Source organism: Tachysurus vachellii, chromosome 11 (genome assembly GCF_030014155.1).
Source record: "Tachysurus vachellii isolate PV-2020 chromosome 11, HZAU_Pvac_v1, whole genome shotgun sequence".
Lineage (NCBI taxonomy): Eukaryota > Metazoa > Chordata > Actinopteri > Siluriformes > Bagridae > Tachysurus > Tachysurus vachellii.
Window position 1 is genome coordinate 44321 of NC_083470.1, and position 17595 is coordinate 61915.

Below are 17595 nucleotides of genomic sequence, written 5' to 3' on the forward strand. Positions count from 1 at the left end.
ACACACACACACACACACACACACCAAGCTGCCTACTGCTCGACCTCTGATTGGCTCCCTCAGTGACCAATTGGAGTGCGAGAATTTCTCCCCGTCACGGTCAACGTTGATGTTCCGCGTATCCACATACAGATAAAGCAGCATGGAATAAAGGAGAAGTTAAAGGACCATAAAACGATAGAACGCCATTTTTTTGCTTCGACAAACATTTAAATACGCAATTGTGTAAAATATGCATGACACAGACACACACTATATATATTAGATTGAACTTTACTGTGATTACACATGCACACAGCAGTGAAATGCAGTTTGGCACCTAAACAACTGCAATAAGCAGCAAGTGTAAGATGGAGTATTTACAGTATGAGTACAGTATCTGTAGTATGAACAGGATAATATACAGAGGAATATATATGTACTGCAGGAATCTCAAGTTCTGAGACAGAACTTGATGATGAGTGACATCTCCAACCCTCCACCCTACCCCCCACCCCACCCCCCCACCACCACCCCACCCCCAAAAAAAAGATAATTTAGGGTTAGTCATAAATGTCATAAAACATTCCAACTTAATATTTGAATTAAACAAAACATATTAAATTATAAAATGTAGTGCTGTTGGTTAATAGCCTTATTTTTCTGAAATTTAATTACACAGAATTTATGATAAATTCATTATTTTATAAAATGTCATAAAGCTCAGGGCCCTCAGTTTGAGAACCACTGGCCTAGACTACTTGTTCTGAGCAGGAGTTGTCAGTGAACAGGCTGTAAAACTGTTGGCTAAGTTACAGACACGGTGGAGACTGATACATATTGGGCGCTGCAGCATATTAAATATATGATAAACAGTAAGTTTTTCTGTGTGAGAAATACAATGTGTGGAGGGAGAGCGTGACAAAAGACCCAAATGAGGGACTGTCATGCTCAATACATGATACTTGAGAGCCCTGGTATGGATATACAAGATATGCAGGTTGGGTGCTATAGGCATAAAATATACAGGGTGTTATATATTATATATTATATTGATAAATATCTAGGTGATATTGATATAATATACAGAGGTGGGGGGTCACCGGGACGCAGAGTTCAGTAAGGTGACGGCTCTAGGGAAAAGGCTGTTCCTCAGTTTACTGTTTTTTTTGTCTGGAGGCTCCTGAAGCACCTACCAGAGGGAAGGGGGACAAACATTCTATGGGCAGGGTGAGAGGAGTCTTTAAGAATGCTGCGAGCTCGACACAGACAGCGTTTCCTTTGGACATCCTCAATGGCTTGAAGTAAAGAAGTTTTCACCACCCTTTGTAGTGCCTTGAGGTCTGCGGCTGTGCAGCTCCCATTCCAGACTGTGACACAGGATTCTCTTAATCACACAGCCATGAAATTTCACCAGGATGGCTGAAGACAGGTGATGTCTCTTCAATGTTCTCAGGAAGAACAGGGGCTGGTGAGCTTTCTTGACCATGCTGGTGGTGTTGGTGGTCCATGACAGGTCCTCAGAGATGTGGATCCCCAGAAACCTGAAGCTGGAGACTTCAAGCAGATCGTTGATGTGGATGGGGGTGTGGGAAAGTCCATGATTAGCTCCATTGTTTTGCAGGTGTTAAGGAGCAGGTTTTTGTCAGCACACCATCTGGCCAGATGTACGACTTACCTGTAGGCTGCCTCATCGTTGTTGGAGATGAAGCCAGTGACATCAGAAAACTTGATTATGGAATTAGATCTATGCACAGGCCTGCAGTCATAAGTAAAGAGGGAATAGAGGAATGGGCTCAGCACACAGCCCTGTGGTACACCTGTGTTAAGGGTGATGGTGGCAGAGCGATTGTGGCCTGATCCAACATGCTGAGGTCTGTTGGTGTTGATGCCTAGATCTTTTGGTAATTAACTTGGAAGGAATGAAGGTATTAAATGCTGAGCTAAAGTCCACAAACAACATTCTTGTATATGTGTTATTATTGTCCAGGTGAGTGAGCACAGAGGGTCCAATATGGGTGGAAGGCAGTTTTTTAGGTGTGCCAGGACCAGTCGCTCAAAGAACTTTATGATAATGAGTGTGAGTGCTACTGGGCGGTAGCCGATCAGGCACATCTGGCTGGAGCGTTTCGGGAACTGGGACAATGGAGGTGGATTTGAAGCACGTTGTCAGAGTCGCTAGGGCAAGGAACAGGTTGAAGATGTTTATAAAAACCCTTGCAAGCTGTTCTGCACATGCTCTAAGCACACGCCCAAGGATGTCATCTGGTCCAGCAGTCTTGATCCTGCCCAGTGCACCATTGACATTGGAGGAGGAGAGTGTGAGGGGCTGGAGGGTTTCAGAGGGTCTGGTTTTTGTGTCAGTCTCTCTGTTGTTACTGTTGAAGCCAACATAAAAGTCATGAATGAGTCTTCTCAAGAATGAGACTGTTGATGGGGGAAGTTGCTGGGCTTATAGGACATTAGGGTGGGGTTGGAGTTGGAGAAGATTTCCTTCTACCTTTAGCTTATAGCAATGCTTGGCCTTTTTGATGCCCCTCCCCAGGTTTCTTCTGGATGTGCTGTAGGCCTGTGGATCACCTGATCTGAAGGCAGGTAATATATATTTAAAGTGTTTATATATATATATATATATATATATATATATATATATATATATATATATATATATATATATATATATATATATATATATATATATAGGGTTAGGGTTTTATTTTTATATATATATATATATATATATATATATATATATATATATATATATATATATATATATACAATTAGGATTTTCTCCCAGAATTATCATATTCATTATCATTTAAAGCCAGGGTTTGTGAATGGAGAGCAGAGCTGGGAAAAGTGAGTGGTAAGAATCCCACACCTGTGCAAAAATCTATCACTGTGTTTCACTGAGCAGTGGCAAGGATAAAGGGGGCAGAGACAAGAGAGAGGAGAAAAAGAAGCAGCAGAGAGCTGTGTGTTTGCATGTGTGAGATAAAAAGTGAAAAAGTGAAGTGAAAAGCTGGAAAGTGAAGGAAAGCCTGAGCCTGAAACCTGGTACATGGGTCATGGATGCTCAGTTTCCCTGAGATTTTAAAGACCCACTCCAGCATGCATCAGTTTTAAGCCCTCTTTGAGCTCTGCACAGAGCAGAAATGTTGATTCCAGGCTCTGCTCCAAGCTCAGGTAAAGGACCAACAGCTGCTGCTGAGCTTGGACCCAACGGCATGGCCATACCTCACTTAACGCTTGTAAATATGGGTCTGCTGTCATCCAACAGATCCAGGACACCTGTAAAAAGTGTCTGGTGGTAGAGCAGCACAGTGCTGAGGGTGAGCCTATGCCCAGGGTTGCAAGATGAGGCAATGTAGCTAGTGAAGCACTGGGAGGCTCTTATCTATCTCTCTCTCTCTTTCTCTCTCTCTCTCGTTCTCTCTCTCTTTCTTTTCCCCCTTCCCAATCCATACTTCCCTCATCCCTGGACCACAGAAACAGGCACCAATTCCTCCAAAACCAGTTTCCTGGTCCCAGTGTTTCCTTAACAGGGAGGATAGATAACGATTAATAGCTGTCTATTCACGGTTTAATCAGCACTTTTTATTTTTTATTCTTTAGGTATACTGATAATAATCTGTGTGTGTGTGTGTGTGTGTGTGTACATGTGTTATATAGTTTTTGTGTTTGGAGTTGAACAGTGCTCAGTTGTGGAACATGAAATGTTGCATTATTCTTTAATTAAATCTGACACATGTCCTCTCTTACCTTATTGTTGATGATATCATGTTTATTTGACATTTCTGAGGTAAGGATTTAAAAATATTTCTATTAAACTCTATAATTATACACTCTTTACTTCCACATTCACTGTGAGAGTCACTGAAGTGGAGCAGATTATCCTTTCACACTCACAGGTGTCGCTCAAGTGTGTGTCTGCATTTGCGTGTGTGCATGGGGGGGGGGGTATTTAAGAGTGAAACACTGATTGTCAGAGTGCTGTGATGAAGTGGATTTACTTTTACCACACGGATTGATTAGTTTAATATAACAAGTGCAACACATCCCCAATTGTTTTTTCTTCTTATTGTGCATTAATTACCCAACAATTACAAATAATTATTTATTAATGAAAGACGTTATATATTTAATGTTATAGAACATTGTTGAAAACACATTATTTCCCTTTGTTACTAATCTTCTCTCTCTTATGCTGTATGGTGCCCTTATGCATGTATTATCATTTGGTTGTAACCAATGGTGATTCCATCAACTTGGACAAATACACAACATCAGTGACCAGCTAAATCAGCAAGTGCATTGACGACATGACTGACTCCAAAACCTTCACCACAAGCTCCCTTCAAAATGTGTTAATGACTGTGACAGTGTTGGCTTCCTTCCAGATGCCCTGAACAAAATCTTTGCTCGGTTTGAGGTGCAGAATGACGTGATGGCGAGGAAGACCACCTCTCCTCCCAACAACCACTTCTGCTTTGTGTAGCACCATAGTCCTCCTAATAAACTGGTGTTTGAATGTTTGTGAACCCTTTAGAAATTCCCATATTTCCACATCATTGTGACTCAAAATATCATCAGATATTTTAAGTCCTCAAAGTACACAAACTGAACACAATCAAACAAATGAGCCTACAAGATTATACTTCATTTAATTATTGAGAAAAATGATCCAGATATCTGTGATCTTTTCAGTATCTGTTGTGAGCACTTCTGCAGCAATAAGCCTAAAGTTTGGCATGGACGTTACCACACTGATACCCTAAATATTGCTGTGGATGGTCTCATTTGGATAGCCCAAAGTTCAAACTTACTGAAGGCAGATTATTCATTATTCAATATTCTCATTCATTATTAAATGAACATCACCTGGACATTATAAAAATCTAATGAAAACTAAATCATCATGAAGAAGATGGTGGCAACGATTTAGAATTTTGATTGGTTTGATGTATTCGAAATACTTTACTAACTTTAACAATGAATCAGAGATGGGGGACTCGAGTCATATGACTTGACTTGAGTCGGACTTAAGTTGAGACTTGAGACTTGCTTGACAAATATTAAAAAAAGACTCGACTTGACATTCATGACTTGAGACTTGACTCGGACTTGAGTTAAATGACTCGAAATAACTTGTTTTTTGTTTTTGTTTTATCTTTTTTGTCTATTTTGTTTTTAAATCTGTTTTTAAACGCACGCGTAATCTAACCACGTGACGCAGCAGGCAAGCAGAGGGAGCGCGTGCACTAACTAATAAACCTTAACAGTCGTGACGAAACATGGAAGGAGCTACACCAAAAATAATTAAGTTCGGGATTTTGTGCAAGATGAGAAGAGAAGAACAGCAGAATGCGACCACATCGCTCACAATTGAATGACAAAGTTCTATCAGATTAAATTTTTTGCAAGCGCCATGTAGTGTAAATGTTTGGTCACTGTTTATGTGGAAATGTCAGCTGTCATACAATAGCACTTATAATTGGTCTCCAGTGTTAGGCTTTGGGTGAAAAGTGTATGGATCGTTTATGGGGATGCACATATACATAAATAACATAAATATAAATATAAAAATAAAAAACTTAAGAGTTGCAAGCACAGCCATATTCTTGTCTCGCATGCACACGCACACACACGCACACAAACATTCAATTTAAAGGGATAGTTCACCCAAAAATAGCAGTGACTTGACTTGACTTGACTATCACAAAAAATGACTCGGACTTGCTTGAGACTTGAAGGTTAAGACTTGAGACTTACTTGTGACTTGCACATGTGTGACTTACTCCCACCTCTGCAATGAATCCTTAATCATCATACTTTTTTGTTTTACACGTTACACTGTTCTGAAACGCTGGCTTAACCTCCTTATTTGAATAATGATTAGCTATATACAACATGCAGCTGCCTTAAATAACGGTTTGGCACATGATTTCACATCAGTGAGGAAAAAAGAACAGATCTTCCCTTCTACACTCGAGCAGGTACTGTTATCTTTCACAGCTTTTAAATCTTTTTTAGCTTTTTTAAATTTGCTGATACCCAAAGTCTTCTAATTTGTCAGTGTGATATATTTCCCCCATGATACAGCCAGCATTTCCATGATGTTCAGTGTTTTGCTGAGTTACTCTACTGAACTGTTTTTGGTCGCTGTTGCTGTCTTAGTTTTCACCTGAGGTTTTCATGTGCTGTTCACTTTATGAACTGGCTGTTGCTAAGAAACTAGCTATAAGATTCTATTCTTCTTCATATATCTCAGCTTGCTAGATGGTTAGGGTCAGAGCAAAGGGTCAACTGTGTACAGTCCCTTGGAGCAGAGAGGTTTAAGGGCCGTGTATTGTAGGTAGTGTTGATTGAACACTAAGCTTCTGATCAGTAACTCAAAGCCTTAACCACTGAGTCATTACTGTGTTGTGATTATAAGGAATGATCAGTGATTCCACTTTGAGTTGCAGCAGCTTCTAGCATGAAGTAGAGAATATCAAGATGTTTTAGTTTCTGGGACGGAACTTCTGTCCGATCAACGCTTCTGAAAAAACAGATTGGAAAATTCAACATGATAAATCATGTGGTATAAATTCAAAACTGCTGATGTGTAATAAATAATATGGAACTTGCTTCTATATTTTTTCACAACATTTCAGATTTGATGAAATACACTTATGAATCAATGAAGGAGCATTTTTACATAATTAGATTATTTAAATGATTTATTAAAAATTAATGATCGGTGTATATTGTACTTTATTTAAACAAACGGGTTGTGAAGTCATGTATCTTAAAGCTAGCGTTAGGAAATAAATGTTCTCCTGAACTCTCATTCACTTCAGAATTTATGTTTATAGAAATATTTAAACAATGAAATTTAGTTCAACAGTTTTTTTCTAGTTTGCACAGATTTTATTATGCTGGTTTGAAAAAGCCAACATTCTGATTTTCGTTATAAGCTTATTATACTTTTTCTTAGACAATTTTATTCTCTACACTACTCCTCCTAGAGCTTTTGATTTTTTAATACACTAAACTCCAGTAAGTTTTCCATTTATGGCATTTAGCAGACTCCCTTTTCCAGAGTTACTTCAATTTTTTATTTCAATTTATACAGCTGAGGGTTAAGGGGCTCAAAGGCCCAGCAGTGGCAGCTTAGTGGACCTGGGGTTCAAACCCATGACCTTCTGATCAGTAATCCAACACCTTAACCACTGAGCTACCACATCTCCAGTTGGTCATCCTGGTCTTTGGTGGCTAAGGTTTATAACTCAGCTTTCAAGCTACTTCAGCCACCTCATTTAGGCCATTGGTTCTGATGAAAGTATAAATATTTTTATCAAGCTATTCATTCAATAATAAGTGGAATCACAATATTTCTGCAGTAAAAATGTGACATATCCAAACACTCATCTCAGTGAGGAGAACTGGGTTATGTGTATCTTGGTGACATCACACACAGGTATCCATTTGCCTCCAAAAGTACTGGCATCCTATCCTAGCATAAGACGCTTCTTATAGCACTTGCTTTGACAATCCAACATCAACTTTTGTCTCAACAAGCTTTAAAAATCTGGTTTTATCAACATTGTGTTTAGCACTTCTGTCTCCTGTACGTCCACCTCGTATCGGCTGGATTTCAGCTGATTTGTAATGTGAGGTTTGATTGATGTCTGAGACCTGCTGTTTTTGAAATGGGAGAGAGTTTATGGATGTCCAAGACATCATCGGTTTACTCTGCTGCCTGTAATGAAGAAAAGAAAAACAATAACACTGGAATAACAATATAATAAATATTGTTTACATAATAATATGTAAAATAACAATAACACTGGAACAGTGTTTAAATAGCATCTCACAGAATGCAGCATTTTTATACCTGAAAATACATCAGTGCCTGAAACTCTGGACGTTCATTTCAGAGCTGTCCAGGTATATAAGACACCTTAATTGTTCTGCAGGTGTGTAAGTTACTGTACCTGTTCTCCAGGTGTCTCTGCACAGTCTGCAAGCCAGCGTTCTGTGTAGCGATTTGCCATCTCCTCTCATGCAGAGTCTTACCAGGTTTGTGTTCAGTGTAGTGTTTACTAAAGGCTTTAGACAAAGCACCATGCTGTCGGCTGAAGCGCTTCACTGCCTCCTGCTCCATCATGTTCATCTGCTTCTCCACCAAAAACCTGCGGTACTTCTGACGAACTAGCTGCACCTCCTGCTCCTGTTTGGCTGTCTGCAGTTTGAGTGTTTGCTCCAGTTTGTCTTGCTCCCACTTCTGTCTCTGTAGCGCCTCTCTCCTTTGAGCACGCATGAATCCTTCACGACGACCTCGTGCTTCATCACGATGATCCTGTACCTTCATCACTTGCTGGGCTCGCTCCCTCAGACTCTCTTCTTTCTCTCTCTCCTCATATGCCCTGTCTATGGGTTGGAATGTGGTAAGCCTTAGGTACTTATGGAATCGGCTATTGAGGTGTTTCTCTGTAGTGATGTTAGGTGGGCGTGGCCATGGGGCAGTGGGAGGGTTGGATTTCTGTTTGTGGAAATGGATGATGCCATCACGGATGTCCTGCCCGTCCCTTTTTCGAGATATCAGCATGTCTTCAAAAGGCTTGGACAAATACGTCATGGCCTTACAGCCAAACAGACAATAAGTCTTCAACCCCATCATCTCACCAGGACGTTCATCCAGAAAGCTTATATCTGGATTTTGACAACACAATGTCTAAATTAATTAACTTAGGCTACATTTTTGACAATCATGACAATTGCTAGAGATCATTGCAATGTTATATTTTTATTAGAATTCTTTTTCTGTTTTTTTTTTTCGATCTCTGGGTCTTGTTAAGTTTCTTCCTTTCATACAACACCTACAAACTGAGAGGATGAAAGCCAACATGTCCTTCCTCTGGAACACTTTTTTACATACAGCATAACACACTTGTTGAAAGTGAAGTCTGCAACTCCACAATCTCCGCACTATCGGGCAGATGCTTTTTTGCTGCACCAGTTAGAATACCCAAAAATGTGTTTAGAATTTTAATTTTAAATAACCTTTGTCTAAATCTCCATCTGTATTTACTTTTATTATACATCATCAGTATCACTTCACTGATTATTATTACAGCTGAACTAGGAACAAGATGTGGACAGAAGAGTCAAAGATAGAAAAGTACATTTTCAGACAGGGGTTTATTGTGCCATTAAATATAAAACTATAGTGCTTGTTTTGGTATATAATGTTACTCACTGAGATGGTTTCCATGGTTATGTGGCTGAGGAGTGTTACAAGGTGGTTTGAGGTCCGTCAGGCTCTTGCTGTGGAAAGATCTAATGCTCAACATGTCCTTCTGTAGCTGTAGATGGAATGTAGGAGAAGGACAGGATCTCTGACAGAGCTACTGAGATAAAAGCAATATCATGAAGACACCCACACACATACACTGTCTCTCTCTATCTCTCTCTCTCTCTCTCTCTCTCTCTCACACACACACTCCTCCCTCTCTCTCTCACACACTTCCAAAATGTGAGGATCACTCCTAATCCAAGATCTTCTGCTGATCTCCCATACCGAACTCACTGAAGTCACATTCCTCACTAAGGTTTTTAGAGGAACAGGTGCTCCACACAATCTGCCACAAAATCACAATTGGATTAAATATACAACAGCTGTGTGTGTGTGTGTGTGTGCATGCACAATTTTGTTTACTTACCCCAGATGTTTCCTGGTCAAATGGCCTCTTATCCACTTCTGTATGATGAGTGTTGGAGAAAATGAGGCTTGGACTCTATTTATTTCTGCAATTATTCGATGCAGTGCTTTCATTTCATCTGAATGCTGAAATAAAAAGACTCCTGTTAGTCTCAGTGATGGAGGAATGGATGTTCTTTCCTAATGCCTGAAATGTTTGGACAGAATTTCAACAACCATATAACAGACACACGGATAACAGACACACAGATAACAGACACACGGACAACAGACACACGGACAACAGACACGGATAACAGACACACGGATAACAGACACACGGATAACAGACACATGGACAACAGACACACGGACAACAGACACGGATAACAGACACACGGATAACAGACACACGGACAACAGACACAGATAACAGACACACGGATAACAGACACACGGACAACAGACACACGGACAACAGACACACGGATAACAGACACTCAGATAACAGACACTCAGATAACAGACACATGGACAACAGACACACGGACAACAGACACGGACAACAGACACACGGATAACAGACACACGGACAACAGACACAGATAACAGACACACGGATAACAGACACATGGACAAGACACACGGACAACAGACACGGATAACAGACACTCAGATAACAGACACTCAGATAACAGACACATGGACAACAGACACACGGACAACAGACACGGATAACAGACACACGGACAACAGACACACGGACAACAGACACAGATAACAGACACACAGATAACAGACACACGGACAACAGACACACGGACAACAGACACGGATAACAGACACACGGATAACAGACACACGGATAACAGACACATAACAGACACTCAGGTAACAAATGTATAATAGACACACAGATAACAGACACATAACACACACAGATAACAGACACATAACACACACACAGATAACAGACACATAACACACACACAGATAACAGACACAGGTAACAAACATAAGACACGGATAACAGACTAGGGTTGCAAAGGGGTGGAAAATTTCCAGTAAATTTCCGGAAACTTTCCACGGGAACTTAAGTTTGGGAATTTTGGAAATATTACTATCTAAGTAAATAAATAAATTTGGGAGCTCTTATTTAGCTCCCAAACTCTGGAATAGTCTTCCTGATAGTGTTCGGGGCTCAGACACACTTTCACAGTTTAAATGTAGATTGAAAACTCATCTCTTTAGTCAGGCGTACACATAATACATCCCATAATATTGTGCACTATTACACTAGACTTGCACATTCTTATGAACAGCAGATATGTTAATCCCTCTGCACTGCTCTTCTCTTCTCTTTTTCTACCCATGCTGAGACACCCATGCTAAGATCGTCTTCCGTGCGTTGAAATTTCTGGACCTCCACTGAGACAAGGCTGACTCTGTGAGAACCCTGAGACATCTACAGATCTACCGGCTCCAGTTGGACTCTGTGATACTTGTATATTTGTAACCACACCATCTAGTGTCACCCATATGAGGATGGGTTCCCCTTGAGTCTGGTTCCTCTCAAGGTTTCTTCCTTTACCAATCTAAGGGAGTTTTTCCTTGCCACTGTTGCCTGAGCCCTCAGACTTGCTCATTGGGGACAAATACACATACACACATACATACATACATACACACTGTGAACTGTATATATCTTGAATTTTTATTATATTAATTCTTTATACTTCTCCTTATGTTTATCTTTTGTTTTATGTTTATGTTCTGTAAAGCTGCTTTGTGACAATGTCCATTGTAAAAAGCGCTATACAAATAAACTTGAATTGAATTGAAACTTGAATTGAATAAATAAGTTATATTGTGAAATATTATTACAGTTCAAAATAATGGCTTTTCTAATTTATTCCTGTGATCAAAGCTGAATTTTCAGCATCATTACTCCAGTCTTCAGTGTCACACGATCCTTCAGAATTCATTCTAATATGCTCATTTATTATCAATGTTGAAAACAGATGTGCTGCTTAATATTTAGAAACCTGTGATACTTCTTTCATGATTCTTTGATAAATAAAAAGTTAAAAGGAACAGCAATTATTCCAAATTTAAATCTTTTCTATATAAATCTTTATTATCAGTTTAAGACATCTTGCTGAATAAAAGTATAAATTTAAAAAAAAAAAAAAAAAAAAGAGGAAAGAACAAAAAAGACCTTTTGTATTGTTACAAAAGATTTATATTTTAAATAATATGTTCTTTCTTTTAATAAATCTGTTCATTTTTAACTTTTTATTCATCAAAGAATCCTGATACTTACACTCATCAAACCTGGATTTATTTAATCAAAAATCCTTCAGAAAACCATCCATCCATCCATCCATCCATCTTCTACCGCTTATCCGGGGCCGGGTCGCAGGGGCAGCAGTCTGAGCAGGGACACCCAGACTTCCCTCTCCCCAGACACTTCCTCCAGCTCCTCCGGGGGAATACCGAGGCGTTCCCAGGCCAGCCGAGAGACATAGTCCCTCCAGCGTGTCCTAGGTCTTCCCTGGGGCCTCCTCCCGGTTGGACATGCCCGGAACACCTCCCCAGGGCGGCGTCCAGGAGGCATCCGGAACAGATGCCCGAGCCACCTCAGCCACCTGTATCCGGGATCTTGTCCTTTCGGTCATGACCCAAAGCTCATGACCATAGGTGAGGGTAGGAACGTAGATCGACTGGTAAATAGAGAGCTTCGCCTTGCGGCTCAGCTCTTTCTTCACCACAACAGACGGTTCAGAAAACCTTCTAATATAAATGATTTGATTTGATGAGGCTTGATGAGCATAAGAGACATTAAAAATAGTAATGTGTCCAAACTTTTGGGTGCTACAGTAATTCTGTATGATAACAGAACACTGGCAGAAAGAGCATCACAGCTTGAGCTACATGATTAAATAGTGTTAGCTTAAATTTAGATATCTGATTTACTGGCTAGCTGCTACTGTATAAACACATTTTAGTATTTTCTAGTTAACTATAATACCATAGATCAAATATTCATTCATTCATCTTCTACCGCTTATCCGAACTACCTCGGGTCACGGGGAGCCTGTGCCTATCTCAGGCGTCATCGGGCATCAAGGCAGGATACACCCTGGACGGAGTGCCAACCCATCGCAGGGCACACACACACACACACACACACACACATTCACTCACGCAATCACACACTAGGGACAATTTTCCAGAGATGCCAATCAACCTACCATGCATGTCTTTGGACCGGGGGAGGAAACCGGAGTACCTGGAGGAAACCCCCGAGGCACGGGGAGAACATGCAAACTCCACACACACAAGGTGGAGGCGGGAATCGAACCCCGACCCTGGAGGTGTGAGGCGAACATGCTAACCACTAAGCCACCGTGCCCCCTAGATCAAATATTCATTCATTCATTCATCTTCTACCGCTTATCCGAACTACCTCGGGTCACGGGGAGCCTGTGCCTATCTCAGGCGTCATCGGGCATCAAGGCAGGATACACCCTGGACGGAGTGCCAACCCATCGCAGGGCACACACACACACACACACACACACATTCACTCACGCAATCACACACTAGGGACAATTTTCCAGAGATGCCAATCAACCTACCATGCATGTCTTTGGACCGGGGGAGGAAACCGGAGTACCCGGAGGAAACCCCCGAGGCACGGGGAGAACATGCAAACTCCACACACACAAGGTGGAGGCGGGAATCGAACCCCGACCCTGGAGGTGTGAGGCGAACATGCTAACCACTAAGCCACCGTGCCCCCTAGATCAAATATATTTATCCAAATTTTATAATCAAAACTTACTTGATGTAGGTCTTGGGTTCAATTCCCGGAATTTTGTAACCCTATAACAGACACATAACAGACACATAACAGACACATAACAGACACATAACAGACACTCAGATAAACATATAACAGACACACAAATAACAAACACACAAATAAACACACAGATAACAGACACACGGATAACAAACACAATAGACACACATAACAGACACACAAATAACAAACACACAAGTAAACACACAGATAACAGACACATAACAGACACACAGATAACAAACACAATAGACACACATAACAGACACATAACAGACACACAGATAACAAACACAATAGACACACATAACAGACACAGCTCAGCTTCCCAATCAGGTGCCGAGGGATGATTGTATTGACTGCTGAACTAAAGCCTATGAACAGCATTCATATCAAAGTCATATCAACAGCATTCTCTGATGGCTCAGGACAGTTTGGCCTTTGCTATTCTTAGGGCCGCCCCGCCCCGTGTTCTGAAGGCTAGGTCTCTAGTATTCAGCAGCACACACACTTTAGCGTGTGTAGTGATGGTCTTGGAGACGGTCACGTCATCAATGCACTTGCCAATGTAGCTGGTCACTAATGCCGTGTACTCCTCCAAGTTAATGGTGTCACCGTTGGTTGCAGCCTCCCTGAAGATGTTCCAGTCAGTGCACTCAAAGCAGTCCTGAAGAGCAGAGGTGGCTCCTGATGGCCAGGTTTTTACCTGCTTCAGAACCGGTTTAGAGTCTGACGAGTGGTCTGTATGCTGGAATTAGCATAACAAAGATGTGGTCTGAGTAGCAGAGGTGGGAGTGGGGCTCCACATTACAGGGGGCTGGGCTCCGCATGACAGGGGGCTGGGCTCCGCATGACAGGGGGCTGGGCTCCGCATGACAGGGGGCTGGGCTCTGCATGGCAGGGGCGGGGCTCCGCATGACAGGGGGCTGGGCTCCGCATGACAGGGGGCTGGGCTCCGCATGGCAGGGGCGGGGCTCTGCATGACAGGGGGCTGGGCTCCGCATGACAGGGGGCTGGGCTCCGCATGACAGGGGCGGGGCTCCACACAATACACGCTGGTAATGTTTGTGTAAACAAGATCCAGTGTGTTTTCACCTCTCATAGCAAAGTCCACATGCTGATGGAGTTTAGGGAGAACTAAATATATCTCACTTAGCGCCACTTTAACATTAGCACTGGGTGGAATGTAAACTCCGACAATGTAAACAGTGGTGAATTCACGTGGTAAATAAAATGGCCTGCATCTAACAGTCACAAACTCCACTGACGATAAACAGTAATTAGAAACAAGCGCAGAGTTCTTACGCCATTCAGTGTTGATGTAAACACACACACAACACCACGAGTATCAGTGTTGATGTAAACACACACACACACACACCACCACGAGTCTCAGTGTTGATGTAAACACACACACAGACCACCACGAGTATCAGTGTTGATGTAAACACACACACACACAACACCACGAGTATCAGTGTTGATGTAAACACACACACACACACACACACCACCACGAGTCTCAGTGTTGATGTAAACACACACACAGACCACCACGAGTATCAGTGTTGATGTAAACACACACACACACCACCACGAGTATCAGTGTTGATGTAAACACACACACACATACCACCACGAGTCTCAGTGTTGATGTAAACACACACACACACACACCACCACGAGTATCAGTGTTACTGTAAAAACACACACACACACACACACACACACGCACCACCACGAGTCTCAGTGTTGATGTAAACACACACACACACACACCACCACGAGTATCAGTGTTAATGTAAACACACACACACACACACACACACACACGCACCACCACGAGTCTCAGTGTTGATGTAAACACACACACACACCACCACGAGTTTCAGTGTTGATGTAAACACACACACACACACACACACACACACACCACCACGAGTCTCAGTGTTGATGTAAACACACACACACACACACACACACCACCACGAGTTTCAGTGTTGATGTAAACACACACACACACACACACACACACACACACCACCACCACGAGTCTCAGTGTTGATGTAAATACACACACACCACCACCACAAGTTTCAGTGTTGATGTAAACACACACACACCACCACGAGCCTCAGTGTTGATGTAAACACACACACACCACCACCACAAGTTTCAGTGTTGATGTAAACACACACACCACCACGAGCCTCAGTGTTGATGTAAACACACACACACATCACCACGAGTTTCAGTGTTGATGTAAACACACACACCACCACGAGTCTCAGTGTTGATGTAAACACACACACACACACACCACCACGAGTCTCCGTGTTGATGTAAACACACACACACACACACCACCACCACGAGTCTCAGTGTTGATGTAAACACACACACACACACCACCACGAGTCTCCGTGTTGATGTAAACACACACACACACACACTCACCACCACCACGAGTCTCAGTGTTGATGTAAACACACACACACACACCACCACGAGTCTCCGTGTTGATGTAAACACACACACACACACACCACCACCACGAGTCTCAGTGTTGATGTAAACACACACACAGACCACCACGAGTCTCCGTGTTGATGTAAACACACACACACACACACACACACCACCACCACGAGTCTCAGTGTTGATGTAAACTCTCGCCGTGTAGTGCATTTGAGTCAGATGTAGTCCAGTTTATTGTCCAGGGAGCAAACACTGGAGAGTAGAATGGATAACATAACAGACACACAGACAACAGACACACAGACAACAGACAACAGACACACAGATAACAGACACATAACAGACACACAGATAATAAAAGAGAATCAGTGTGAGTGTTTAAATCACCGTGGTTGCCGATGAATACAGACTGAGAGATAAATTTGGTGCCATGGCTTGAAATCTGAGAGGAAGTTTCCAATTTTCAATGATCTCTTCATCTGAGATAACATGATGGTCCAGGGCCTTCAGGCTGATGATGCTGTTAATGACACAGTGTCTGTAGTTTCTTGTCCTACTCAGTGGTGTTTCATACAGCGTTAAAGCACTCAGGGACGGAGAAACACTTAGACCTGACACATGGTTCATCACAGAAACATTGTTATCATGTAGGAACAGCAGCTGTAAATCCTTTAGATTCTTCCAGAATGAAGCTTCAGGAAGCTGTGAGATCTGAACACACACACATGCAAATGTATATGTTTACTTTTGATGTTCTATTGTAAAGATGCTTTTCTAAATGACATTCTTACCTCTCATGTTTTTTGTACTTCTGTTCCTATGTTTTAAAGATAACTCTGTGTGTGTGTGTATGTGTGTGTGATTACATCATAATGATGTAGTATGAATGCACATGAATAATTTTCTGTAATTAACTCAGAACTCTCCTTCATTCATGAATAAATTAGGTTAAAAGATGAACCTGGTTGCCTTTGAGGTCGAGCTTCATTAAGTTCACACACTGCTGCAGCGGTTCGATGTCGGTGATGGAGTTATCACACAGTACACACACTCTCAGAGCTCTGAACACACACACACCACTGAGGCTGTGTAACTGGAGAGCACACATCCGCACCACCAACACGTCCTGCTCAGCACACACTGAGGACGGAGTAGAGGATGAAGATAATAACGAAGACGTGTGTCCATCATCCAGGTTTAAATCTGTCTTAATTCTGATGTCCTCCATCAACACATCACTCTTTTATTCTATAAAGAGACAGAATAAAGGTCATTATAAAGGTCAATACACCGCTGTAAAATAATAATAATAATAATAATAATAATAATAATAATAATAATAATAATAAAACTCTAAACTATATAAATTATAAACACACATCTATGTGTGTATCAAGAAAAGGTCTTGTTAGTAAATGTATGTAAAATGTTTTAATATTTAACAGCCTCTAAATCCTCACACGTTTAACGCTTAACATTCACAACAATCGTGTAATGATCCATAGCAACATCCATAGCAACATCCATAGCAACAGTAGTTTGAAAGGCGTTTATTTTTGTATTTACTTTTTGTATTTTTTTT

General features: G+C 41.5%; 1 protein-coding gene across 1 annotated transcript; it reads right to left on the bottom strand.

Annotated features, from left to right (window-relative positions):
- Positions 1 to 7080: 7080 nt before the first annotated feature.
- lrriq3 (leucine rich repeats and IQ motif containing 3) lies at positions 7081 to 17241 on the bottom strand. Its single transcript, XM_060881628.1, has 7 exons — positions 16975 to 17241; positions 16401 to 16724; positions 9690 to 9814; positions 9494 to 9608; positions 9227 to 9332; positions 7962 to 8679; positions 7081 to 7726 (listed from the first exon to the last, which is right to left on the bottom strand). Exons 1-7 carry the CDS (start codon positions 17239 to 17241, stop codon positions 7498 to 7500), a joined length of 1884 nt encoding a protein of 627 aa, XP_060737611.1. The 3' UTR covers positions 7081 to 7497.
- Between the last annotated feature and the right edge of the window lie 354 nt (positions 17242 to 17595).